This window comes from Chionomys nivalis, chromosome 8 (assembly GCF_950005125.1).
Source record: "Chionomys nivalis chromosome 8, mChiNiv1.1, whole genome shotgun sequence".
Classification (NCBI taxonomy): Eukaryota; Metazoa; Chordata; class Mammalia; order Rodentia; family Cricetidae; genus Chionomys; species Chionomys nivalis.
Genome location: NC_080093.1, coordinates 54,118,555 through 54,144,915, shown reverse-complemented (window position 1 = coordinate 54,144,915; position 26,361 = coordinate 54,118,555). Strand labels below are relative to the sequence as shown.

At 45.7% G+C, this 26,361-nt stretch overlaps 1 protein-coding gene across 3 annotated transcripts in view; it reads left to right on the top strand.

Moving 5' to 3' along the window:
• Positions 1-26,361, top strand: part of Kcnq1 (potassium voltage-gated channel subfamily Q member 1) — a 319,789-nt gene that overhangs the window by 153,882 nt on the left and 139,546 nt on the right. For all 3 annotated transcript variants that reach the window (XM_057778117.1, XM_057778116.1, XM_057778118.1), the window contains one exon: positions 1,600-1,720. In XM_057778117.1, coding sequence (XP_057634100.1) covers positions 1,600-1,720 — 121 coding nt within the window. The remainder of the gene's footprint in view (positions 1-1,599; positions 1,721-26,361) is intronic.

Below are 26,361 nucleotides of genomic sequence, written 5' to 3'. Positions count from 1 at the left end.
AGCAGTAAGTGAAGGTGAAAAATGAGAAAACCTCCCCTTCCCCAAGGCCAAGACATTGTGGAAGAGGGGATGGAAAGACTAAAGAGGAGAACTGCAGCAAAACTGATTTCTGGACATGACAGGACAGCTGCAGGCTTGTCTACACAGATCAGCCAGTCAACATTCTATCATTAAGTGGGAAGAGGTTCATGAACTCCACAAGGTTCTTGATAAGCTAGGGGCTTTATCAAGTTAATGGCTTCTGGGGAAGGAGAGTTAGTATTTCTTTAACAGTTCTGACTTCTGGCAGAGCAATCACACCCCAGAAGTATATGAGCAGCAAAAACTGAAGTTGTTGGGTTATTAAATCTTAAAACAAGAGGATACGAGGTTTGGGGGATTGGGAGGTAGACGAGGATGGATCTGGGAAAAGATGGGGTGACTATGATCAAAATGTATAAAATTCTCAAAGAGTAAAGAATTTTTAAAATGAGAAAACCTCAGTTTTTAGCCATGCTTAATGGGCCATGCAAAGAGCAGGAAAGTTGAAGGGGAAGAAAAAAATGCTACAGCTTAATAGAAGAACAGCCCAAAAACACTTATTAATAATACCAAAGACACACCCTCTCACTTGACCCAGTGTGTCAGAAGCTTTTAACAATAAGGATGGATATTGCATCACTGTCTGATTGGCGTAAAACTATGAGACTGAATGTCCATAAAATATAGGATGAGTAAGTAAATTGTGGTAGGTCTAAACTATGGGCCATTATGCTGCCAAAATGATGATTAGATGCATAGTTACATAACTGTATACCTAATTGTTCTGAATGATTAGAAAAGATGACAAGAACAGAGGTTCATTCAGGTATATAACATCATATATGTGCTATTGGGATGAATAAAGACAGGAGCCAAGGATCTGCCTGGTAGGTGACACTTATAATAATCAAGGACCACTGTGAATTTTGCATTATTCCACTTGTTAGAAGTACTCAATTGCTCTACATCAAACACTTTAAATGAAAAGTGAGTTGAAAGCAAACACTAGTAAGCTGGAACAGCCATGAAGACTGGTCTGGATCAGTCCCCTAAGCTATATGAAGTCATCTATTAGGACAATTTGGGGGCCTCCCTCAAAGCCCTGGTTAATACAGCATCACGGCCAGAGCAAGGAATTCAGTTTGTGATTCCTGACAGGCAGAGGTAACTAGCACTCCTTCTTGCTTGGCCCATTGATCTTTTAGTGTCATGTGTGTAAACATCACAATAATAGTAGTCAGTGCTTCTATTTGTTCTTGACACACATGTTTTGTGTGAAGCTAGTGAGAGGTCCAGAACCTGACAGGGCAGGTCCTCAGTTCTGGAGCTCAATCCCAGGGCAATCAGAGATGTTGTGGTCTCAGGAATCTGGGGACCAATCTGAACACAGATTCACCTATTCTACTCCACTCAGTGTAAACCTGATGGATGAGACTGAAACTTCTAAGCTTTGTCTCCATTCTTCACCTGACATTAGGAGTGCACAGGTTTATCCCACAGCAATAACAGGTTGAGGTGGCCCCTTCATGATCAAGTTTCTACTGAAGCCTAATGAGCTGTCCCATACCTTCTCCACAGTAAGGAAGAGCCCTACACTGCTGGAAGTAAGCACACCCCACTTCTTGAGAACAAACAGCTTTGCTGAGGACCTGGACCTGGAAGGAGAGACACTGCTGACCCCCATCACCCACGTGTCACAGTGAGTGTCCATTTTTGCTCACAGAGGGTGAGGCTAATGGGAACTGCCTGGCATAGGGTAAAGCTTATCCACTTGCTGCAACATAGTCTGTTCACCTAGTACCCAGAACTACTGCCTATCCTTAAGAGGAGGCCACTAGCTGCTGGGTTTGGCCTCAGGGCTGGGCAGGAGAGGAGAGCAGGGGCTTTCCCACCAAATCTAGAAATATGATCCTCTTGTTTTGACTTATGGAAAACCAGACTGATCATTTTCCACTTGTTTTCATGCTTTTGAGCGTCTGAGAAAATAGTTTTTCTCTCCCTGTCCCCCCTCCACCGCTCCTTCAAAAGAGTCAAATTTGTTTTTTAGCATTTCCCCATGGAACTTTGGCCAGAGCCATGGGGCAGATGCCGGGTGATGTCTGCCAGTTGCTGCTACTGTCCTTAGGGGCTTCTTCAGGTGGAGGAAATGGCTGATTTTTTACGCCTTCCAGTTGGCCTTCCCCTGAGGCACAGCTGGTCTGGGACACATGCCCATCCTCTCCCCTGTTGGGGCCCCCAACACGGCATCACCAGGCCAATCCCCAGAATCCAGCCATGGTCTGATTTCTTTGCAACATGTGATTCAAATGTCCCCACCAAGCCCAGTCGAGCCAGCCATGTGGTGGAGGCAAGTCACTTGGACCCCTTCTGGCCACTGCACCACTGGATACTCCCCTGGAAAAGTGTCCTTATGTCAAGGTGTTAGTGCCATACTTGTAGCCCTGCTGGGATTTACATACTGGGACTCTTTCATTCTGAAATTCATGTCCTTAGCCTTGTGTGCTTTGTCATAATGCTTCTAGCCTATGTCTAGATTTCTTGCCTTTGCTATCTTCCTGGTACGGGCTTGGGTTTGCAGTGACTGAAGAAATTGGTGATGAGGGTTTCTTAAGTAACCAGATAGCCAAGCTGAGGCCACCCTGGGGGGAAGGCAGCCTTGTCAAAAGGGATGATTATGATCAAACAAGCCATGGCCCCTATCTTCCCAGGCAACCCAAACTCAAAGGGAGGTTACCAATGTCTCATAGTTTTTAAGATGTAGAGAGTGTTTATGGGCTCAGAAAGAGATAGTAAGTTATTGAGAAGCAGGAGTCATTCTCCTTCCTAAAATAGCCTTACTGGCTGGCTGTATTAACAGGGAGGAACAAAGGTGTGAGCTGGTGTCTATGGGTAGAGCAATAGCATACAACGTGGTTAAGGCTCTCAATAAATTAAGTTCAGGGTACTAGAGAACTCAAAGTGTAAACACTGGTGTCTTGTGGTTGGTGTTATATGCCATATGACAGTGCCTGCTTAGGAGTAGGGACAGTAAATAGCACCATGGCAACCATAATAGGCCCCAGAGAATTGCCCAAGCCTGGAGAGGCCGCTCAGCCTTCTTTCAGCTCTTGCTGGTGCCCATTTCATTTTATTCTTATGGCCATGGAGTAGCCTCCAGACACAAAAGCAGTTGCACCAAGAGAGTACAGGGCTCTCAACAAACTATCCATCCAGATGGACAAACATGCCTCGCAGTTCCTGGCCACTGTGAAGCCCCTGAAGGAAAACACAAGTGGGGTCTCACAGGAAGGTGGAAAACTGGAGATACATACCCATACTTCAACCCACAGCTGCCCTACAATCAATCACCCCTTTGTGGGCAAAAAGTCACCTGTGCTGGTATTAGTGCACTCAAAGCTCCTGGAGCCAGACATTGCCCATCTGCTCCAGACACAGCCCTAAGCCAGTAAGACAACATTGCTCAGAGTACTAGTCCATTTCCTATCTCTCCTCTGAGGTAACAGAGCCTGATATGTGAATGACTCTTTCCTGGCTACTGTGTTACCATCTATCCAGGTACCAGAGCTCTTCTCAGGTCAGCACTCCCAGAGTCTCTCTGAGTAGGAGATGGACAGTCTTTACCCAGCCAAGTCCCCACCCAGGAACACACCAAATACAACAGCTGGAAGTAAGCCAATCTGAGAAGGTGGGAAGGTATGAAAGGAGCCCATGGTGGTATTAAGTTAAAAGACCTAGGACAGGGGCTTCTCCAAAAAGATACAATCTGGTCAAAGCAGAGTTGAGGGTCAGGGATGAGGTTATGGACACCCACATACTCAGAAGTCAAGTGCCATCCTTGCTGGAAGTCCTAGCAAAGATGATCCTCACAGGCATGACTGTCTGGGTCCTAGAACCCTATGTGCTTTCAGGACTACTGGCCTTTCCGAGACCCCTCCCCATCCTGGGGGAACACAGGCAATCGTGAGTACTGTATATGGGGTCCACGTGCCCACACCAGGACTGCATTCCTTTGCTTCTTGCACAGTCAGCTTGTTGATTGATGTCTGTAATTAAGCTAGGCTCCAGCAGCTCAGTGATGCAGCATGGCTCCTGTGGGCAACTGGCCCTATGAACCTACACTGAAAAAAGAGGCACGCACCCTGGTACCAGGGACAGAGATGTGTACTAGGGTCTTGCAGGGGGCAGAGTGGGTGGGAGGCAGTTGCAGAAAAAAACAGATCCATTTTTCTTCAGCATTTTACTGATGTTAAATGTATTACCATGCTGGGCCAGTTCCAAAATTCAAATTAAAAGCATAAATAAAGACACATTTTGTTTCCATCTCAAGCTCTCCCCACCCAGGGGCCCCAGGGAGGTGAGGTCACTGTAGCCTTGATTATGGGAAGGTCCCTGGGGCTGAGTGAAGCTCCTCTTTTCCAGAGCCTGTTGGCCACTGATAGTTTGGGGACCGAGAGGCCAAGATGCTAGCCTATTGAAAAACTAGAGAACTGCTGGTAAACAGGGAAGGGTGCTGAGAAGACAAGGCAGCTTCTCTGACCCCAGCTCAATAGGCAAGCACCAGCAGCTCCCCAAGCACTTCCCAGGCCTTATTCAGCTCTGGACAGCTGGACCTCAGCCTTGCATACATATTTCAGTCAGATGCTGTCTTCCTGATTCTAACATCATTGGAAGGGAGCCCTGGACTCTTCAAGCTCCCTCAACAGGAATCCTCTACCCAAAGCCTTGCTCCAGGTTTCATGAAAGCCCACTATGAAACAGAGAATAGAGACCTTTGTCAACACATGAAGGAACTACCACAAGAGATAGGGGTAGCCTTATACCTAATAGTTTAAGTCCCCAGGACCCTGCTTACTCTGGGAAACTGGCAAGGGCTTGTATGCATCCATTGCCTTGTGTGGTATCCCACCAGCTGGAAAACCCTCATCACTCCTGCAGCCATTGGAGACACATACATCGTCCAGTGTCTACTCGGCCTTCCTTTTCCTGGGGACACCTCTCACATCATATTTAGGCAATCATAAACCCCCCAAGTAACAGCTCCCTGACTCTTAGCCTGGGGCTGGTAGGGAAGAGAGTATCCACAGCTCCTCTTGGTCACTCCTTTTCCAGCACTCCCCAAATTCCAAGATGAAGGACCCTAAGACTGCCACTTCTGACACAGAAAATATATCTTAGCCTTGCCTGAGATAAAGTCTCCATGTAGCACCTATAAATAAAAGCTAAAGGACAGTGGGTGTGGCCTCAGTGAGTTTTTCCTACAGCCACTTCACCCCCACCCTTCAGTTGATGTACCAATCAAAACTTGTCTGGAACCTACACCTTTGACCTACCAGTTATACAAGGGATACCCAAGATGAACATCCCCAAAGGCCAAGCCTACCATAAGTACAGCAGTCTATAGCTTAGCCTGGCTCTGTTATACAGTTTCCCTGAAGATTTCTTCCAAGAAGTTTGTTCCTGACCCCTCTGACTTTTCTGTTGTGACATTTCCAACTGGCAGCCTCAACTTTTATTTACTAACCAGCCTGTCATCCTACTCTGAAGGCGTGCGGGAGGGAGGGGAGAGCATTCAGGGGCCACCTAGTTCACCAAGGTGGGTGGAGCAAAGTCTAGAGGGCAGAGGGAAAGTAAGAACGCAGGCTAGGGCATTGCAAGAATCCCACCAGGTGCCCATAAGCACCTCCCGGGCGAGCATGTGCTTGCCGGGCCTCCTGTGACATGACAGCTTCAAAAATCCTTGAGCAAAACCAGCCCCACGTGCGTTAATTAGAATTTCCATGTCTTCAACTTTCTCCTGGACCCTGCAGAATCTCACGCCAAGACGTTTGAGTTTCTCTTTTCCAGGGAGGCCCGCTGTGGCCTGGCTTTCATCCACATCACTACTAATGTCTCCTGAATTCTGCATTTGTCAGCGAGGCTGGGGCCAGCCTATGCCTTCTGGAAAGGGGGGCATTAGTGGATCAGGAGGCTAGCTCTTCTGATGGAACAGTTCTGGGATGTTCAGGGCCTGGAGACAACGAGGGCCTGCTGTGGCACCTAAGTGAGCACCCATTTCTCTTACTTGGCTTCTCAGCCTTCAAGTGTTGATGGGAGAAGACTGAAAGGCCATGTAGGGGGCAGTGTCCAGGAGGACAGGGAAGGGGCTTGTCAAGAACAGATGAGACCAGTTTGTCTTTCCAGACTAGTGTCCTGTCTTCTGTGAATCTCCAGACCACCTCTGTCTGCACAAGGTGCCAAAGAAGCCTCATGGGAGCCCTCCCGGGAGGGCTGTGCAAGACTGTATGAGTCACAGGATCCCTGTCAGAGCCCCACACGGCCCCGGCCAGGCTCAAACCCGTCTCTGAAATGCACGGGGGATTAAATGTTCTCCTAATTAAATTAAAAGCGAGGCGGAGTGGCTCAGTGGGAAAGAGACGGGACTGGGAATTGAATGCCCTCAATCTGGCTCCCAGCCTGCACTGGCCCAGCTGCAGGCAGCCCCCAGTGCCCCCTAGTTTCACTTCCTCCATCCAAGCACGGGAAAGGATGCAGAAACCTCTCAGAATTGTTCTGAGGACCTCACTGGCTACATGGATACAGTATGTACAGTCAGAGAAAAAAACGGGAGAGCCCCAAACACATCTCCTGAGAGCTGCAAGTGGAAACTCAACTATACAGGACCTGCTAAGGACAGCTCCAAGGCGGTTTGTCAGAGTACTGAAGTAATATATCCTTTTAAGCAAGGTGGTAGCCAGGAAGCAAACCCAGTCCCTCTGTGTACCTAAGCTGTGTCTCCAGCAAAGCTCAGAATACAGTCTTCTACAGGGCATCATGCTATAAACCTAGAAAGGGAACACACCAAAAGAGTAAATACACAGATCTCAAGTGCAAATGACACATTTTCCATACTTGAGACCGAAGCGTCCAGAGGAAGACCTCTAGATCTCACTTCCTATCATAGACATTCCACGAGCAACCAACCATAAGCTCACCTTCCAGCAACAACAGCCAGTTTTGCCTGTGTTTGAAATCTACGTAGATGGATCACACAGCACATACACCCTTGTATCTGGCACTTTCACTCACTGTGATGTCTAAGAACCCCCTTGTAGGGTTGAAGAAAACAGTGGTCCCAAGAGCCTGCTGCTCTCTGGCACTCCATTCTGTGTGGCCTGTGCTTTGCTTATTCATTTTACTACCCATAGCCACTGGGCAGGTTTTGGTAGTGAATTACTAGGAATATTCTGTGCATGTGTCTGGTGAAAGTTACGGTGGTCTCTGCTAATTGTATGCCTAGGGTAGCAGTGCTGGGTCACCAAGTGACTGGATGTTTCCCATAGCAGTCACCCCAATTTTTACTCCTGCTGGGAAGCATGTGAATATTCTAGTTTCTCTATATCCTCACATATAAACACACACACACAAATTTTCACTGTTGCCCTTTTAGCCTTCCCAATGGCATCAACTGGTAATTGTAATTTGCAGTAAGCTGAGTCCCATTCTACATTCTTGCTTGGTCACATCTATCATTCTCTATCAGTATAAGACTGAGAGCTGTTGTTCTTCAGTTGCAGTTTTGTCTATGTTCTGGGTGTTCTGAGTACGAGTCATTTGTCAGATACACAGATACACACATGCATTCTAAACACTGGCCCCCTTGCAGGCTGCCTTGCCTCCTCTCTTGGTGTCTTTTGATGAACAGAAGGTCTTAATTTTAATGTGGTCCAGTTAATCAAACATTTCCTCTCTGGATAGTATTGTTTATGTCCTACTTAAGAAACTTTGACTACTCCAAGGTCATAAAGATATTCTGGTTTGTTCTAAAGCTTTAAAAGCTCACCTTTCACATGTAGATCTGTAGTCCATCTGGAATCAATTTTTTTTTGTCCTATGTGAAGTCAAGGTCAAGATAAGCTTTTTCCTCCACTTGGACATCCAGTCTGATACAGCACCATCCTTTTCCCACCGTCCTGCCATATCAACATCACTACAAATCAGCTCACTGATGGCATATAGTTCTATTTCTGGACTCTCCTCAGTTCACTTGTCAGGTTCAGGTTGTTCTCTTGGGCCAGTGCTACCCTTTCATTATCACTGCACTTTACCAATTAAGACTTGAGGGCTAGAGTATGCAGGGGCCCCACAGTTGTTCTTCATGACTAGCTCTGCTGTCTCTGAAAGGCCTTTGCTTCAACATACACATCAGTGTCTATGAAAAAAAATGTCCTCTATTTGGGCATGAGAAAAGGGGTATCTACACTACGGTCCTCTAGATGGGCACGAGAAAAGGGGTATCTACCCTATGGTCCTCTAGATGGGCACGAGAAAAGGGGTATCTACCCTATGGTCCTCTAGATGGGCACGAGAAAAGGGGTATCTACCCTGTGGTCCTCTAGATGGGCACAAGAAAAGGGGTATCTACCCTATGGTCCTCTAGATGGGCATGAGAAAAGGGGTATCTATCCTAAGGCCCTCTAGATGGGCATGAGAAAAGGGGTATCCACTGTATCAGGGTTCTGGGAATCATGGCCTGATTGTTTAGTTAGGGTATCTTCCTTTTCTTCCCATGTCCTGTAGTTTTCTGCATGTCATAGCTTTTCAAACTTCTCAGCTAATGGTTGGGTTTGGTGTAGGCTCACAATGGCTAAGGACAGTGTCTTCCAGGAAACCCTGGGAAGCTTGGATTTGATGTGGGCTCATAATGGTTAATCAGTATCTCCCAAGAAACCTTAGCAAGCTTGGGTCATTCAATCCTGCTCACAGAACCCTAGAGCAGTTTTCTTAACTTCTACAAGCTACAGTTCCCCTTATGTATTAATACATTGGGAATATATCTTCCTGTGTTGGCATATATATTTCAGCAAATACGGTCAGGTATTTAGCCATATACCTGATTGGGGATAAGTGTTAGACAATATAAAGTGTCCCTTTGTGACAAGAGACCCCATGATGTTATTGCTTGTTTGACCCAAAAGCTTTAAAAACGGCCAGGTAATGATCTTCTAAAGGATACAAATAGGTCAGGCTGTATCCCAAGTGCTGTCCTAAACAAGATGAACTTGAAGACATAAGAGTACTGGCCTCGCGGATGATGTGGAGGAATGTGGCAGCAGAGGAAGTCTATAGATTCTGACTAAAACCTTAAGGAGCTAGGAAAGGGGCTGATGGGCTGTTTTGACTCCTATTAAAAGACATACAGGCACGGTCCTAGCACCCATAACTCTGCTCCGAGGAAGTTGGAGATGGGATCAGAGGACTGTGCCTATGGCAATTATAGATGCCCTGTGTGCTTCTGTCATTTAATTCCATCACTGTGCTGACTTGACAACTTGACACCTACTTTCAGACAGACTACAGAGAAGGATAAGCTGTATATCCTGCCTCCCATTGGCCCTGTAATTGATAGGGAAACTATGGCAACATCTCTGTTGAAAAGATAAACCCAATGAGACCACAGTGTTCACAAACTGTGGGTTTCACTGCTAAGAATGAGCTAGCCTATGCTGAACTTCTGGTGCTAGGTTTTAGTGGTAAATGCCACAGTTGGCTGAAATACTTAACTTACATCCTGGTAGATGGAAGAACACTTAGTGAGTCAGTCCTCAGCTTCACAGATGGGGAAGTTAAAGATTCATGAAGGACAAAAACTTGCTACTATCACACAAGAAATACTGGTAGAACCAGGCTCATTCTGAGAGATGCTGTCACTGAGAGAGCCTAGATCTCCTTTTGTAAAGATCAGGTTGAAGACCTGAGAATAGTGAGCTGGCACTGGAACAGTAGTAAGTGAGATTCTATGACCCCCTGCGTAGATTTGAGCAGTTCATGGTGGGTTTGGGTGCTGGTCATCTGATCACCTTCTGTCATGAGAATTCAGTCAGTCTCTTAAGTATATCAAGACCTGGCACTACCACATAAGGAAGCCAGGAGCCTTCACTTGCCTACAGGCCATTCTGAGCATCTCTAGATCTCATAGACTAGGCTGACCTTTCCTCCCAGGCTCCTAATGGTGTCCCAAAGCCACCCACTCAATATTTATGCCTATTAGGATAGTTCAGATGTTTCTGAGCAGAAACCGTACCTGAGATACATATCCTTGGCAACGACTGGCTAACAGAAGACTCACTATAAGTCTTTAAAGTCTAGTTAGCTCCATGGGAGACCAGGGTGACATCTTGGAAAGATGGAGGAGGAAGAGAAATAAAAGATGGAGAAAGGTAGATAGGAGCCCATGTCTGCACTCCAAGTCTAGCATCTCTACCTCCATAACCCTGACTTCAGCATCTACATATTCTACTGAAGTTACCAATCCACACATGCGGCTACAGCCCCAAAAGTTCAGAGACACTTGGCAGGCCCTCTCAGAGGCCTACTTCATTGGGCATGAGAGCAATTTAGAAAGGAGTAATACAAAGGGCTCTGAGAGGGATTACTGGGGAGGGGTGCAAATCAAGATGCTTTAAGAGATAATTTTTACTCTACTTGGTTTTTCTTCGAGGACTCTGGCTCCAAGTCCTCATATAAGACCAGACTGCGTTATACTCAAAGTATAACTCTGCCCTAACAATGGCTTGTGGTAGCCCATTGGAGAACTGAGGCAGAAATAAGGCTGAATCTACAAGGTAATGGATTCTGAGAAGTGAGGGATAGGCAAGTGAGGAAGTTGAAAGGTGAGGCACAGAGAGCACAGAGCTCTCTCAGGCAGGGCTCTTACCTAAATGAGTCCACATACTCTGCATTAGGACCTAAACTGGCTGTCGTAAGAGAACCAGGTCCGTTGAGGTGGATAGCACTAGACACTCAACCTCTGGGCCCCACTATTATTCCTTAGCAGCTGGCCTCTGTTCCTGAGGTGGAAATGGTAGGGTAAGGGTCTGATCTCGACTTAAAAGTGCTCATGTGATGTGGGTCTGTCCCCTTACCCTGGGCTTGTTTACACTTAGCTGTTCTCTATTCCAAGGAGATCTTTCTTTTGTCTAATTCTCCCTCTTGCACCTTTTGGAGATCGGTTTGATTTTGTTTTCCTCTGGTTTGAATATGAATTCTTTTATTATTATAATTATTATTTCTTTGAGACAGGGTTTCTCTGTATAGCTTTGGCTGTCCCAGAACTCGCTCTGTAGAGCAGGTTGGCTTCAGAGATCCACCTGCCTCTGCCTCCTAAGTAATGGAATTAAAGGTGTGTATTACCACTGCTCAGCTTGGATTTGTTAAATTCAAACTCTGCTAGTTTGAAACACTGAAATACTCTTTTTTTCAGCAAACCAAAACCTGCCTTATAATTCTACCAGCTGGATGTGTGGGCTCCAGGTATAGGCTCAAGGACATGGCACGATAAGTCAGGCTTCAAGTGAAGCCAGAAGTAGGATTCTAAGGGAGGGCATGGGTGACCTTCAGACGAGTGATGCTTAGCAAAAGGCTCCAGGCTTGATTGACCCAGCATGCAGTGTACAGAGTGCTACCAATAGAGCTGTCCACCCAGAGCTCAGGGCTTCACTAAGGTATTTTTCCCTTAGGTCCCCCATCCTCCACACTACCAGGCTGTCTCATCAGTGTACAATAGGCCTGTACACTATCACAGCACCTTAGTAGACCATGTAGCCTGGGTATCATGCTCTGGAACAACAGGAGAATGGGAAAGATGAGCATATAAGGCCACCTACTGTCAGGACCAGAGCCAGAAGGCATGCCCAATTTCTACTATGTTCTTTTGTTGTTCTGGTGGGACCTATCTCCTCTCAGTATCAGGCTCTGTCAATCACCTTGATCAAATGACATTACTGCAAGCTGCCTAGGGCACTTCCTTAAGTAGCACATCCCTGACAGACAGAGCAAACTGAATAGACACTCAAAGCCAAGGACTAGGACATGAAAACCCTTCCAAGCCAATGAGAACAAGTTCACCGCAGGCTCTGCCTCGAAGGAGAAATTGGTAAAGTGGAGGTATGATGTAGATACTTAAAGATGAGTTCTGGGACTCATCTGGTCAGGACTGATCAGGAAAGCCATAATTAACACCTCACAAAACAGCCAGAAGACCCTAGTGGATAACACTATTTTTGACCAAGCAAGAGAATCAGACTGAGCCTTAGAGACAGAAGAGACAGCTAACTGTGACAAGGCATGCTGAGCACCATGGCCATCTGGAACCAGGTGAAATGGCCAGGCCCAGACTGCAAAGCCTCAGTCTTCTCCAGAATTAATATCAAGAGAAATAATCCTGCCTAACAGGAAGGATGCTATGGCATTGAAAACCGTCTCAACGGCAAAGGTGTCAACTGGACTGGAGTTCAGCACTGCCTTTGAGTTGAGCATAAAACTAAAAACTATCATAGTCACTCATTCATTCTGATGGCTACAGAAGGGTCTCCATCTGTACAATCCCTGCCTAAACAAGTACAGAGCTCAATAACTTAGGCTAAGGAGAAACTTAGCATGACCAGCCAGTCCATCTTGCCACTGCTGATCCACTACTGTGACTCAAATAACCATGTCAACATTTATAAATGCTCCTAGGGGGGTAAAGATTCCTACTATGTTGGAAAGTTCTAGTGGCGAAGGGCTACAACTCAAAAGAGCAGCTTCTTCATTTCCAGGCCCAAAAATGTTTCAGGAGGAAGTAGGTTAGAAGGATTTCCTGGAAGCATTCACAGGAAGGTGGGAAAGCTTAGTCTTTGGCTGCTAGACAGAGAAAAAAAAAGAGTCTATTCTCCTACTGGGGTGAGGACAGGCAGAGAAGGAGTGGAGTGCTTTTCAGCTGTTTGGGCTTGTAGTGTGACCTTCATTTTCACTGTTGGCTGTTCAATGAGGACATGGGTTAGGTCTCCCCACTGATGGGAAGGGAGGAGTAGAAGCTGGTTTGCTGGGGCCACCCAGGGTGGGCTCAGGAAGGGAAGGAATGTGATTGAGGTTGGGTAGGGCTAGGGAGAGCACAGCCAGTTGTGGGTTTTTCTTGGGGCTCAGAAACATGTGAATGGATATGGAAGCCCCTCTCTCCCAGCACCAGCATACACACACTAGGGATCTTTCTTTGTCAGATAGCTATTGAAACTGGAGACCCTCTGGAAATCTGAATTCCTTTCGCTTTTGGCAAAGAGCAGCTTCCTACTTAGGGAAGGTGTGCACATGTGTGTACTCACAACCACAGAAACTGGTAGAGAGGAGAGACACGTGGGTGGATGGTTGTTTGAAGAGATAGTAAGATGGCTCCAGTGTCTCCAGGTACTGGATGGCACTTCCAAAGCCTGTCTCTAGGATTAGGCAAATATCTCCAGGGAATGAATCAGAAATGTGCAGTCTGTGTTGCCTCTGAAATAAGCTCTGGCTTAAAACCATCACAAGGAAACATGCCTTTGAATTGGAAAGCCAGAACTTTTTGTAAAATAATTCAAAAAGTTTGTTGAACCTTAAACCTTTCCTGATGACTTCTTCCTTCTGAACTTCACTCGTTAAAAGTTGCTATGATCCCAGCCCCATGCCAGACCAGCTTCCTGGAAACTCTCGCCAACTGCTGGCCTTTGGAAAGGCTTGTCACCCTAATAGCTGTATTCGAAAAAAAAAAAAAAAAAAAAAAAAAAAGCACTGGGCACCTTGGCTTCAGGATCTGAAAAGTCCTTTGTGTTAGCTCCAGCTGCAGAGTTTTTCCAGGCCTCCCTTCTGGGGCTGACTGGAGCTGTTTCTCTCCATTTCCTCTTATACTGGCGGGTATTCGGTTGGCCTCTTCCCGCCTAACGTCTCTGCCAGAGCCCAGGTGGGCAACAAGGATGCCAAGGGCAGAGTCCATAGACAAGCATAGCATGGGTATTTCCTGAGTGGGCATGGGCAGGTCTGGGAGTGGGCTCACAGCTTCTCCTTCCCCAACCCCTGGGATTCAGTAGTGAGAGGTGAGGGCCCCTCTTAGGTCAACATTGTGTCATTTCCCACAGAACAGACAAAGCCAAACCAGCTCTGGAGCAGAACAAGATAACTCAGCCTTCCCCAAGGCAGAGTTTTGGCAATATGAAATGTGATCGCAGAATGGGATCTAAGTTCGATTTAAAAATAAATTAGTTTAAAAGGTAGATATTCATTAGAAAACATTTAGATCAATAGAGACACAAGCAAACTAAAAGATGAACTGCTGTCATTCTTCATTCATCAAACCAAAATTACCTGAAATGGAGGAAAGTTACAGAAAATCTCCAGTATTCAATGTGGCACAACCAGAGCATGCTGTTCTCATTCTTTTCTTTTAGAATCACTCCACTCAAAATCCTGTAATGACAAGACTCGTGTAGCAAGCTCACTTCACAGAAGGTGCCCGCCTGTGCGATGGGGTGCAGGGCACCCTTCAGCAGAGGGTTGCTGGGCTCTCTGGGAGCCTGCCCAGAGCCTGCCCTGATTCTGGCTCTGCCTTTCGCTTTCAAAACCTTCTTTGTGCTAGAGTAACCCCTGCTCCAGAGTGACATGAACCAGAGACTTCCAGCTCCACGCCTGGAGAGCGGCTGCTCACAGGCATGCTGTTCACACAGCATGCACACTGTGGTTGCCCACATCCACTCCCAATCTGGAATGACACCTGCCAAATTCAAAGCAAGACTTTTGTAAAGTACTAATGTTGTGTTTAAAAAGAAAAAAAAAAAACACAATAAAATACACTGCACATAAAAGCAAGCCTTTGATAATATACTAGTGTTATGGTTTTTTAAATCACAATAAAATGCACCACACATACTTGCATGCACATACACAAATTGATAAATCAGGGTACAGAACGGAATATGGTAAAAAAAAAAAAAAAAAAAAAAAAAAAACCAACAACTAAGGCTCCCCTACCCAACCCTAATTCCCAAGTTTCCTTCCCTGAAAGAAGTTACCGATATCTTCAGCCCTGCTAGGTCTTTCCAGAAACTTTATGTAAACAAAGATATGTGCCCTTCCTTTTGACACAGGTGGCACATATTCCTGTGCACTTGTACATGTGCCTTGTGTACAGGTAGGTGCCACAGTCCTGCAGCTGTGTGCATAGGACTGGCTTGTTATGCTGTACTGCATCTGAGTGGCAGTTTTACTTGCAGATGCACATTCAATTGAGTGGGTGACAGTGCTGCTTTCTCGTGGTTGGGATTCCAGTGTGTTGCAAGGGGATGTGGCCTTTGCTCTGGGCCAGCCTCTCCCAGACAGAATGTGCTCACTCTTCTGCTCGGTGTGTTCCTGGAATCAGCCCCATTTCTAGTCAACATGTAGACTCAACAGTGCCTGGCAAAGCCATGTAGATGGTGGTGCAGGATCAGGAATACCACACCAGGCATTAAAAAGCCACCTTCCCAAGGGTACCTTTAGAAAATGGGTGGAACTCAGACTCTCCTCCAAAGAGAAGTTCACAGAGAGTTTGAACATTCCCAAGGGTGCTGCTGAGACAATGCAGAGACCAGGAGGCCAACAGGACACAGTGGCCAGGGGTAGATGGTCTATCATGACGCAATCTCAGAGTGCGTGAAGAGAACAGAGTGCCAGCCAGTACTGGGCTGAGACCTGTGTCCCACAGACCATGACAAATAAAACCTTGCAGGTTTAGCATGGGCGCTCAGCACCAATGGACATGAATGAGAAGATAGAGCTCTACTCAGACAAGCAGCAAACATCCTTTCTACTAACAGCTGCAGGGCCTCTGATTGTGCCATGATTTATGGAACAAGTCCCCTATTGATGAATGTATAGAGCAGCTAAAAATAGTGATTATCCATTCAAGTGTATTCACTTATGAACCGACCACTTATGAAATTAGTTCCCTCTGAAATTGCTCTCCCTATTGAACATAGCTGTTCCTCCCCACACATATTATCCCTGCTGGCATCTCTGTTGACTGAGCTCCTTCTTGGCTGCTCTTGTCCACCAAATAATATTAAGCACACACAAAGCAAATCGCTTATGAAGAGTAACTATAAATCTTACAGGAGAATTCATCAAGTTGGAAAGGGATTTTCTGATGAATTTCTCCCATGGAAATCAGACAGTTAGACCAGAAAAGAAGACCCAGGCTGATTCTAGATAAGCATTTCAAGGGCGAGTTGATGAGATCATGGAAGATCATGAAAATTTGCCAGGCTCTGCCATATTCTGCAAAAAAAAAAATTCTCTGTTTGCAAGATGGTACGACATAATGCTTTACAAAATAAAACCGTTTTTAATTTGTTATTTTTCTAAAATAAGTACATATCTGCAAACATTGTCGTTATTACATATCATCTAAATAATCTAAATTAACCTTTTCATAACTTAACAATTCTTCAAGATAACCTTCCAATCATCTGCTTGTCACAATGTATTGGTCTTCATTTTTTAAATGGGTTCAGCTTAGCATGTCTCTTCAGCTTACCTTAAATGGGGTTAATTTTTTTCCTTACCTTTTGGTAGACAATGCCAAACAGACACTGTGCCCATCTATATACTACTGTAAATGCTGCACAAATCTGTTTCCCTAGATCTCACCAACGAGAGTATATACTGCCCTATTAATTTGAAAGATTTAAAACATATGCTACACTTTGGTTTTCTTTATTCAAGGGTCGTGTGTGTGTGTGTGTGTGTGTGTGCTGCATGTGCCTATGCAGCTATATAGAGGCCAGAGTGGACATCAAGCATCCTGCGCTATCACACTCTACCCAGGGTCTCTCATTGAACTGGACCTAGGCTGGCAGCAGCAAGACCTAGCAATCCTAGACCTCAGCAGATACTGAGGTTGCAGGTATGCATGCAGTCACACCCACCTCTTGACAGATGCTGAGATCCTAACTCAGGTCCTCATGCTTGCATACCAAGCCCTCTTACCCACTGAGTCATTTCTTCCCTGGGAGAGTTTTACCTTTTGAAATATTTAAAATATTTGAAAGCCCCCCCCTTTTTTAGAAGGCCATCTCTTCATAGCCTTTGGACTTATTTGATTATTTAATATAAAATTCCACGGCACATACATTAAAAACACTTTCTCCCACTGTTTCTTGGGTATTTTAGCTTTTTCAGTAACTGCTGAAGAATTGTTAAGATTTCTTACAGTCAGCACCTTCAGTCTTTAGTGATTTAGAGTTTTTGTATCAGACCTGGAAATAACTTCATTATGAGACTGTTACAGTTAGGTCTCTTATATTTTCTATCATCTTTTACTTCATGCTTTACATTTACATTAGATTTGTTTGTCTGAACTTGGAATAGTCAGTAAGTCCATTTATTTTCCACAGTTATGTGATTTTTTCGACACTAAATTTACCATCTTTTTTCCTACTGATTTTCATTGCTATCTTGATTTTATTTCACAGTCTTGTTTATGTCTGTTTCCAGGCTCTCCTTAGGACTGTACTGTGCCTGATTTCATTATACAACTTTAAAATGTCTGTTTTGCTATAGCAGGGCTTATTAGTATATCATTTAAGACACAATGGCATGAAGTGTACATTCACAATGTGTCACATATAGTAAGTGGCTCACAGACTAGTCTATTATGGAACCATGGCTATGTTTCTGTGGTCTCAAAGGCCCACACATCCAGTCACTTCATGGCACCCCATGTCCTCCAGCCCAATTGTCCTGAGCCTCTGGCAACTACTAACCTGTACTTCATTTACATATTTAAATATTTGTTTTCTCTTTTTAGTCAGGGTCCCATTATATACCCTTAGCTAGACTGAAACTCAGAGTCACCTGTCTCTGACCCCTCAGAGATAAGATTAAAGGTATGTAGTACCACCACACATGGCATTATGGGAATGTTATATGAATTAAGCCAAACTGCATGCCATCTTTGAATGAAGTCCTTCCTCTACCCACCTCTGAAACTTACCCAGATTGTCTATGTCTTTGCATCATGCTATGACCTTAATTCAGGTCTATATTTTTTTGAACTGCCAGACTTTCTTTGCTAAGATTTAGCAGTTTTACACTGGACATCACAGGTTTGACAGGTACATGCTTTTTTTATCATTTTAGCATTGTCATATTAGCATATCAGTGGAATTTTTACTCCAAAGAGATTTTAGAAGATGTCATTGAGAATATGATCATTTTTTAACTGATCAAAAATAAAAGAAAAAAGGTCTTAAGAGAAAATCCTTCTATAATTCCATTTTCTCATGATACGAGAACTCCAAGGAAAATGTTTTTATATTATATTGTGGGAGTAGAGGGATTAGAAAGAGACCTGTTAGCTTTGATAGAAGATAGATGCAGACTACCACCCAGGAGGCAGAAACAGGAAGATCTCTTCTGAGAATTCTAGGCCAGCCACTCTACTCTGCTTTATCTGTCTCTCCAACTCTGGGAACCATATAGCCCCATGTTTAGGTAGGCTCGCAGGGCTTGGATAATTGAAAGACTGGTGATCTGGGAATCACCAATGGAATGGAAACAGGTGACAATGTCCACAGACTCTCTGGCAGAATGTGAGGCTCTAGCTAAACCAAAAGTGGTCCCTACTAGGCCATTATGAAGCCTAGAAATAGTATGGTCTTCCCTAGGAATCATTCCTGGGGTTCTTTTTAGTTGTGCCCTACAAATAAATGTATGCACAAATGATGGGCACACACATACAGTGTACTCAGCTCAAAAGGGGTGTCTCTTAAAGCTGGTTCAAGGTTGAGCAACGCTGAAGTGTGACAGATACAGGCTCTTGGAGCTAGAAGAAGCTAGAAAACTAAGTTCATGCACATGGGTAGAGGAAAACTTGCTCTTTTGAGTACAGGCCTCCACCAAAGCCCACCATATTCATTTCAAAAGGGGCCTCATGGACAGGAAGAACAGGACAGCCCTGGTTTTACCATCAGCATCTGGGTATTCTAAAAGAACCGCCACTCTATTAAGGAGAAAACATGCTTGCTCTGAGCACACTGTCAGTCTAAAGAATAATCCTGAGCTAATACGACTTAGAGTTTTCAGGCATTATGCTGAGTGCTTTATCCACATCACTTCACTAATCCTCAAAGCAGTTTCTGACATATAAATACTATCTATCATTTCTGATTTAGAGATAATCAAACTGAAACTAGAGTGATCAAGTCTAGGGCCCAAGTCACAAAGCCAGGGAGCAGCTGATCTGCTCAAAGTGCCCCTAGCTCCCATAACATTCTCTTGGCATTATCTTTAAACATTCCAAGCTCTCTTCTGACCTTCTCTCACCTTCACAAGCCAGGGCTGACTGCTTAGGTTGAAATGTGCCTAAGCTAATTCTAAGCTTCAGACTGAGCCATGGAGAACTGCACCCCCCCATTCCTCATTTTTAATGTATAACTGCATGTTTGTGGTAAAGAGTTTACCAACTTTCTCTGTCGATACCATCCAAGGTCCACGAGGGCAGTGTTTTCCCTTCAGTGTTTAATCTACTTAGAGTCCATCATGGACCTTCAGTGAATGTTTGATGAAGAAATAAATGAACATACAAATGACTGAGGTCTCACATTCAATCAGTCAGATTCTAAGACCCAGGCTGGGACTGGGAGGACTGCTAGTGCCAGAAAGATCTTGAAGGGGCAGCATGGCTTCAAAGCTCTCCACCAGGGTTCTATCCATGAGACCTGAGGTCCCAAAGTCTCCTAGAAGCCTTCTCATTGCAATTCTCTATCACTCACAGTCTGCTCCTTCTGTCTGCCACTCCGGAAAAGTAGGCACTAGAAGAACAGTGATTTTTGGTGATCCTCGAATGATTTCACATGAAAGGAACCATCTTGGTTTTTATAGATCAAGACTTGGGGGCGGCAGATGTTTCTAAATATCAGCAACCCCTGGCATCTAGATACACACAGGAAACCCACTGTAGAGTTTAGGTAAAGAAAATACAGTATTGCCTTAGCGATAGTAGATCTCCTGCCACATGTTTGTGTGGTTATAGTCTCAGCACTGGGTAAAACTAGCTAGGTAGGCTCTCCTAAGGCAACAGGACTTCTTTTGCTGCTTAGCAATAAGACTGTCACCAGAAACACAGCAACATGCCAGTCTGAGGAATGAACCAGCATCAGGACTAAAGGTTCCCACAAAGGGCTTCCATACAATAGATAATGGGGCTGGAAGTGAAGAATGGAGCACAGGTCCCAACCCTCTAAAACTGTCAGCCTGAAGAACTGGCAAGACAAGGCCCATAGAGTCCAGATTCTCCCTTATAAACACAAGGTCATCATATCTGCCACTACTGTCTGAAAATGCTGGTTCCTGGAGCTCTGGCTGCTTGCCAAATGGCTGGGCTTTTCTTAGGAATGGGTAACTGGAAAAAAGGAGGAATTGCATTCGATTCCATCAACGACAGTTTTCCTATTGAAACATGACTTGTTAAAGCAGAGGCTTAGTTCAGAGTAAACATTTCACACTGCTAAGGAGAAGTGGAGATTTATGAACTAGAGCAAGCCTCAGGCATCAGGAGAAACCTTCCTGCTAGCCAGCACCACATATACTACCCTCAAGTACTAACATTTCAAGTGCTATTTCCATAGCTAGTCCTTCATCTTGCTGCAGGGAATATCTCTCACCTTTCTGTCTCTCCATGTGGGTCACAAGTCTGGCCTAAGCTCCTGAGCCTCCTTGTTCTCTCTCTCTCTCTCTCTCTCTCTCTCTCTCTCTCTCTCTCTCTCTCTCTCTCTCTCTCTCTCTCTCCTCTCTCTCTCTCTCTCTCTCTCTCTCCTCTCTCTCTCTCTCTCTCTCTCTCTCTCTCTCTCTCTCTCTCTCTCTCTCTCTGTGGATTCTTCTGGGTGCATGAGGCCCCAGAGCTAGCTACTCTAGCTCCATGACCCAAATGTGATCATAGCCAGATTGTTAGGTGATTCTCTCTGGCCACCATTCAGAGCTACCTCTTAAGCCATGTGCACAGAAGATGGCCAAAGATATACACTGCCATTTTCCTGATAAGACAAAGTTTGATAACTGTCTTTGCCTCTTTGCATTGAGGAGAATTTCCTTGTCAGCCTGTCCTTCCCTGGACAGTACCAGCTCACAGGGCTAACAGGCAGAGCCATGTTAAATCCATCACACCAGTTCTCAAGGGAATGGCTTTCCTTGAACACTGGGGCACATCACAGAACAAGTATCCAGTAGTTTTTGGGTTAGGCACTGTCTATTATTGACTTTACCCAGTCCAGCCAATTTCACACTTCTGTCATTGCAGTCTCCTTTCTGAAGTGGCCATTGTGAGATGAAGGCCTAGGCCAGCCACAGACAAGATGCAGAGGTCAACCAGCAGCAGCATCCCTTCTCACATAAGGAGGAGTAGCAAACAGTGTTCATGGCTTTCTGACCAACCTCCCACTTCTGAGTATCGGAAAAGTTACAGATCTACCTTCTGTGTTCCCTTGAGTAACTCGCAGGAGCGAGTAACAGCCCCTCATCTATAGATAGAAACTTGAAGATAAAACAATGCTTGAAGATAGCCTCGTTGAAGTTGGAAGCCAACCGAGTACTTGCTTTGGTTGAGAGATCTGAGGAGGGATGGCCTCACCTAGGGCACAGTCACACGAAGGCCCAATATGTCTCCACCCAGGCCTCCCATGATTCCACCTGCTACAAAGAGCACTTTGGTACTTAGCTAGGTTTCCTAACAGGAAATATTCCTAACAGGTTTCTCTAATGATTTTTTCCTACTTTCTCTATAATCATAAAGAAGGCCAACATTGACAGTAAAACAGGAATCATGAGCCTTATCATATTGTCTATGCCTTTCTTGGCTCTCAATGCCTAATCTTGCCCTCTGTGCCTGCTCCAGCCTGGTTGTGTGACCAGGCCCTGAAAACATGGGGCAAACACCCCATCTCGGTACCGCTGCTGGCCCAGGAGGACATTCCTGAGACCACACTGCATTCTCTTTGGCCAGTCCTGTAAGCTCTAGGCTAAGAGAGGAAGATGTTTACTAGGGCTTATCAATAATGCCAGGACACCCCAACCCAGCTGACCAATGTTGATGCCTATGGCGAGAGCCTACACTTGTCAGGTTTTCTCTATTATTTTTAAGTAACCCCAGTTATCTCACATAAAGCCCCAGAGTAGTTCCCACCTCTTTGCAGTATGTTGCTGCAGAGATGGCTGTGAATGCCAGCACTTTCCTCATCAACACATCTGTTCTCAGGCCCGGTTTGAGGCTACACAGAACATATATGTTATGCTACATATGGGACCCCACTGGATGCCAAACACATGCTGTAAGCTTAAAAAAAAAAATCTATGTCATCAGCCTCATTTCCAGTCCAGGACCAATACTTGCCAACTATAAACCTACACCTCAACCACTGTGAAGTAAGCAGCCCTGCACATGCCCAAAAATTATGAAAATGGACTCAGAGATGCTACATGCTCTGGAAAGGGCCTCATGTATATATACCTGGTGACAACCCTGAAGGCAGAGGTAGCCCAATACAGGTCCATCAGGGTCTCATGGACACCTGGTCTCATAGCATACCTAGTCCATCATCCTGGTAAATAAAGGCAAAAAAAGGAAGGAAGGAAGGAAGGAAGGAAGGAAGGAAGGAAGGAAGGAAGGAAGGAAGGAAGGAAGGAAGGAAAGGGAAGGGAAGGAAGGGAAGGAAGGAAAGGAAGGAAAGAAAAGAAAACCAAGCCTGGGGTTGCTGAGACTCAGTACAAAACCTGACAGTCCACCTCTTAGAGATGGGGTTAAATATCCTGAGTAGGGTAGGGTGTCTTTAGCCTACAAATCACACATGGCGATCTGAGAGTCAGAAGCTACCAAGAGCCCACATTAGTCAAGGAGGTACCCTGGTGCTAGCACAAATTTGACTTCCATTTCTGGGCTTCCTGTCCCCTCTGTCTGGAAGGTGCTGAATCCTTGGGCCTCACAGTGCTTTGCTTGAGGGCTTGGGACAGTCCGAGATAGTTTGATCTGCACTGGGCTGCAACTTAGGCTGCATATGTACTCCACAAAAGGCCTGGCGGGTAAACAGCCAATGGGAGAAAGGTAGGCATCTTATCTTTACTTTTCTTGAGCCCCCCACAAACTAGTCGGGTTTCAGAAGACCCCAAGGTAGTGTTCTGGCAGGGTAAGAAATACTAAGATTTCAAACTAGTGGTCAGAATGTCATGAGGAAACAGGATAGGGAGCTCCTTGGGCAGCTGGACATGCCCTGAAGCTAACAAGTCTAGCCCTTCATGGAACCAACAGGTTGAAAATCAAACCCTGGTTCCTGAGGTTCCTAGTTCCTCAAAGGCCAGAGTAGGGTAACATGTGGATTGCCTTGGTAGGATGGAAAATCCCCAGCCCAGCCCGCTGATCTGAGCTGCTGCTTTTCTCCCACTCACTGGGGGTTAGTGAGGAATGCTTCCAGTTTCCCTTTGAAGTCTCCCTGAATGAGGGCAGGGTCAGCACCCCTCTGTGCTCTGAAAGGTTAGGCTTTGCTTCAGAAGGTGGTGCTTCTGGGACCACAGTATACTAGAGTCATGCAGGGGACCCAGCAGGGGTGGGAAGAAGGGGAGCAGTGTAGAGTCCCCTGGGCCTTTGCCGGAGAATTCTGGAGAAGGCTGGAGGAGGATCTCCTTTACACCCACTAGCACAAAGCTGCTAGGGCTGGAAGGAAGGTACTCTACCTAGCCATTGTTTAAGCATACTTAAAAGCTGGGGTCCCACCTAAGCAGCCTGACTCTGAGTTCCTTCTCATTCCCAACAGCCAAAAAGTCTGCCACCCAAAACATGGGTGCTGGAGGCAGGGAAGCAGAGTACAAGGTCGGATAAAAAGCAGAGAGCTCAACGGATATGGAGGAACTCTACACACAGGTGCCTCATAAGGCCTAAGGCTTGTAGACAAGGTCTTCAAACGCTAAACTGGGGTATACGGTAATTTCTGCAAGTCTTTGAGAAGCAATTACTTCCTCTTCCAGTGGCTCTTGTGCCTGAGAAGAGGGTGGAATGCCTGCCTGCCTTCACAGGAAGGCCTTTAAGCCCTCCACTCTCCCTTTTATGTGCAGACTGTTTAACTGGCTGACTTTGATGCAGTGGGTTAAGCCCAGCAGCAGCTTTGAAGTCAGCCCTGCAGACTGAGGGTTCTACCAGCTCTGCAGATAATCTCTCATCTGTACCCTGAGACTCAGTGCCACCCTCGGGTTATCCCTCTAAAACTTAAGGCCTTTCAAGTGGCTTTGGGAAGAAGTGCCTATGGGAGGAGAAGAAGCCCACCCTTAAGAAGAAGGGAATGAAGAGGACAGCACTATGTAGGGAGATGGCCCCAAAGATTTCAATTACAACCTTGCCTCTTGGAAGCCTCTGGAGAACTCCAGGCAGTACCTTCCCCTGTCCTCTCTCTGCGCAGTGTCTCAGCATTTAAACCTCCATGTGAAGGACAGAATGAATGGCATATCAAGAAGAACATAAACATTTGTTGTAGTGGCTATTGTCTGGATTCTTAAGGCTTAGCAAGTTTTAGGAACAGAATCAAGAGGAGATATATACCCTACTGAGGAAAGCCATCTGTCATTGCATATGCACCAGGTCCATCTGTTTACAGCAAGTTAGTGGCAGGCGTTTAGTGCTAAAGCAACCCAGGCAGGAAAGGCAGTGGTGGTACCTTATCATGGTGTCCTGGGGCCCTTCCACATACCTACCATGGTGTTTCTAAGTACCCACACCTATATGTCCAGCCTATTCTCAGGGATGATCTCCAGCTGCTCCCGAACCTGGCACTCCTATAGGCTACCTTTCCTAACAGTGATAGTGTGACTTGCTCTAGAATGTGACCTCTTAAAAGGCTTTGCCCAAGCAGAAGGCTAGGAGAACAGGACCTGTCTCTCTCTACTCTGACCAAGACTGCTTCTATGGAAGCACGAACCCAAGATCACTCTCTGTGCCAAGGTTAAGACAGGAAATGGCTCTTCTACAGAATGAGTGCTAGTCTCTCCAGAGTCAGGACTCATGCCAGGAGGTTCTGTCATGCCAGGCATCCAGTGGCTTCAGACAAGTCCCTCTGTGTGGCTGAGTTTTATTTTGCTACACTCTCTCTTGCGGTACTCTTACAAGTCTTAAACCCCATTCACAGAACTCCAGGTCCACAATGCTGAACAGCAGTTAAAGAGCACTTAGAGCCATGCTGGCATGGCTGTCTGGCTCGGGGTGTGTGCCTGGCTGAGAGAGCTACCTGCCTCCCTTAGGAAAGCTGGGATCGCAGAGAGCTAGGATAAGGTGGGTGACACCAGAAGACTGAGTTCTTGGACTTCAGGAATCACCATGGATCTAAGTAGGTCTCAGCATCTAAGGTAGATGCCACACAGGCTAAGAGAAGAACAACATGGGAATGAGATACAATCTTGGGCCCTGACTGGAGAGATGTGTATAGAGTTTGTGCTGGCCTCTGGCCTCTGAGCCTTTGGAAGGGATACTCGGGGTCAGCTGTGTTTAAAAATTAGCAAGCAGAAGTGGAGGACCTACAGTTAACCACTTCTGAATAATCTTTGAAGGCTGTTTGAACAGTTAATCAGGAATAAAAAAAACAAGAAAGAGACATCTTCCACCAAAGACTGTTGCCCCTTGCACCTTGAACCCTGGTCTTGCCCTGCTTGGCTTGGGCCTCTGAGTTTAAGCAGTAAAGCTCAGAAACTGCTAACTTTGAAGCCTACCAAAATCTCCCTACCCTGTACCCCTCCCCCATCCAGCCTCTAGTGTTGGCAGCCTCTTTGTTTTTCATCTCAGCCTATTCAAGGCCATTTTTTTAAAGCTTTTCCAGCTTTGCATTAAAATGGGTAGAAGGATTTTCCATCCTTCCAAGATTATGAAATACTTCAGCAAGGACGAGGCCTCCTGAGGGAGGTGACCCTCCCTGCACATTCTGTGGAGAAATCCTCTTTGCTACCCTGATTCTAGGAACACAGAGAAAAAAAAAAAAAAAAACAGAACCACTGAGGAATAAGGTCTTCTCTGTAGTTGTCTTGGAGAAAGTCAGATGTCAGAGTTATCCTGACAGGAGGTACATTCCAGGCTGGCTGCTGTCTTCTGCCCAGCCTGGTAAGACTAGAACACTGACTCCATGTGACTCGGCAAGAATGGTTTCTCTTTATCCATCCTATGCTGGTTGTCTTGCCACCCTGCTGGCTCTGGCCCCAGTTTCACTGCCCACCAAATATTGCTGCCCTTACCACTAGGAACTCCTTTTCCGTTGATGGACCCACCATATCTACCTACTTCACATTCCACTCCCCAAACTTACTGTCCCCCTCTAATAAAAGGTCTTCCAGTAGCATAAGCCTGAAACCAGGAATAATTTCCAACACCTCCTCTCCTAGCTGCCCCCAAGGAGTTCATTATCAAGTCAGGCTGATCACCACTCTAACTGCTCCCTCCTTCTGTCCTGTCACTGCCCTGGTAGGCCATACCGGCTAAACGACAAGCCACTTGCTTCATTCCCTTCCTAGTCATTCTTC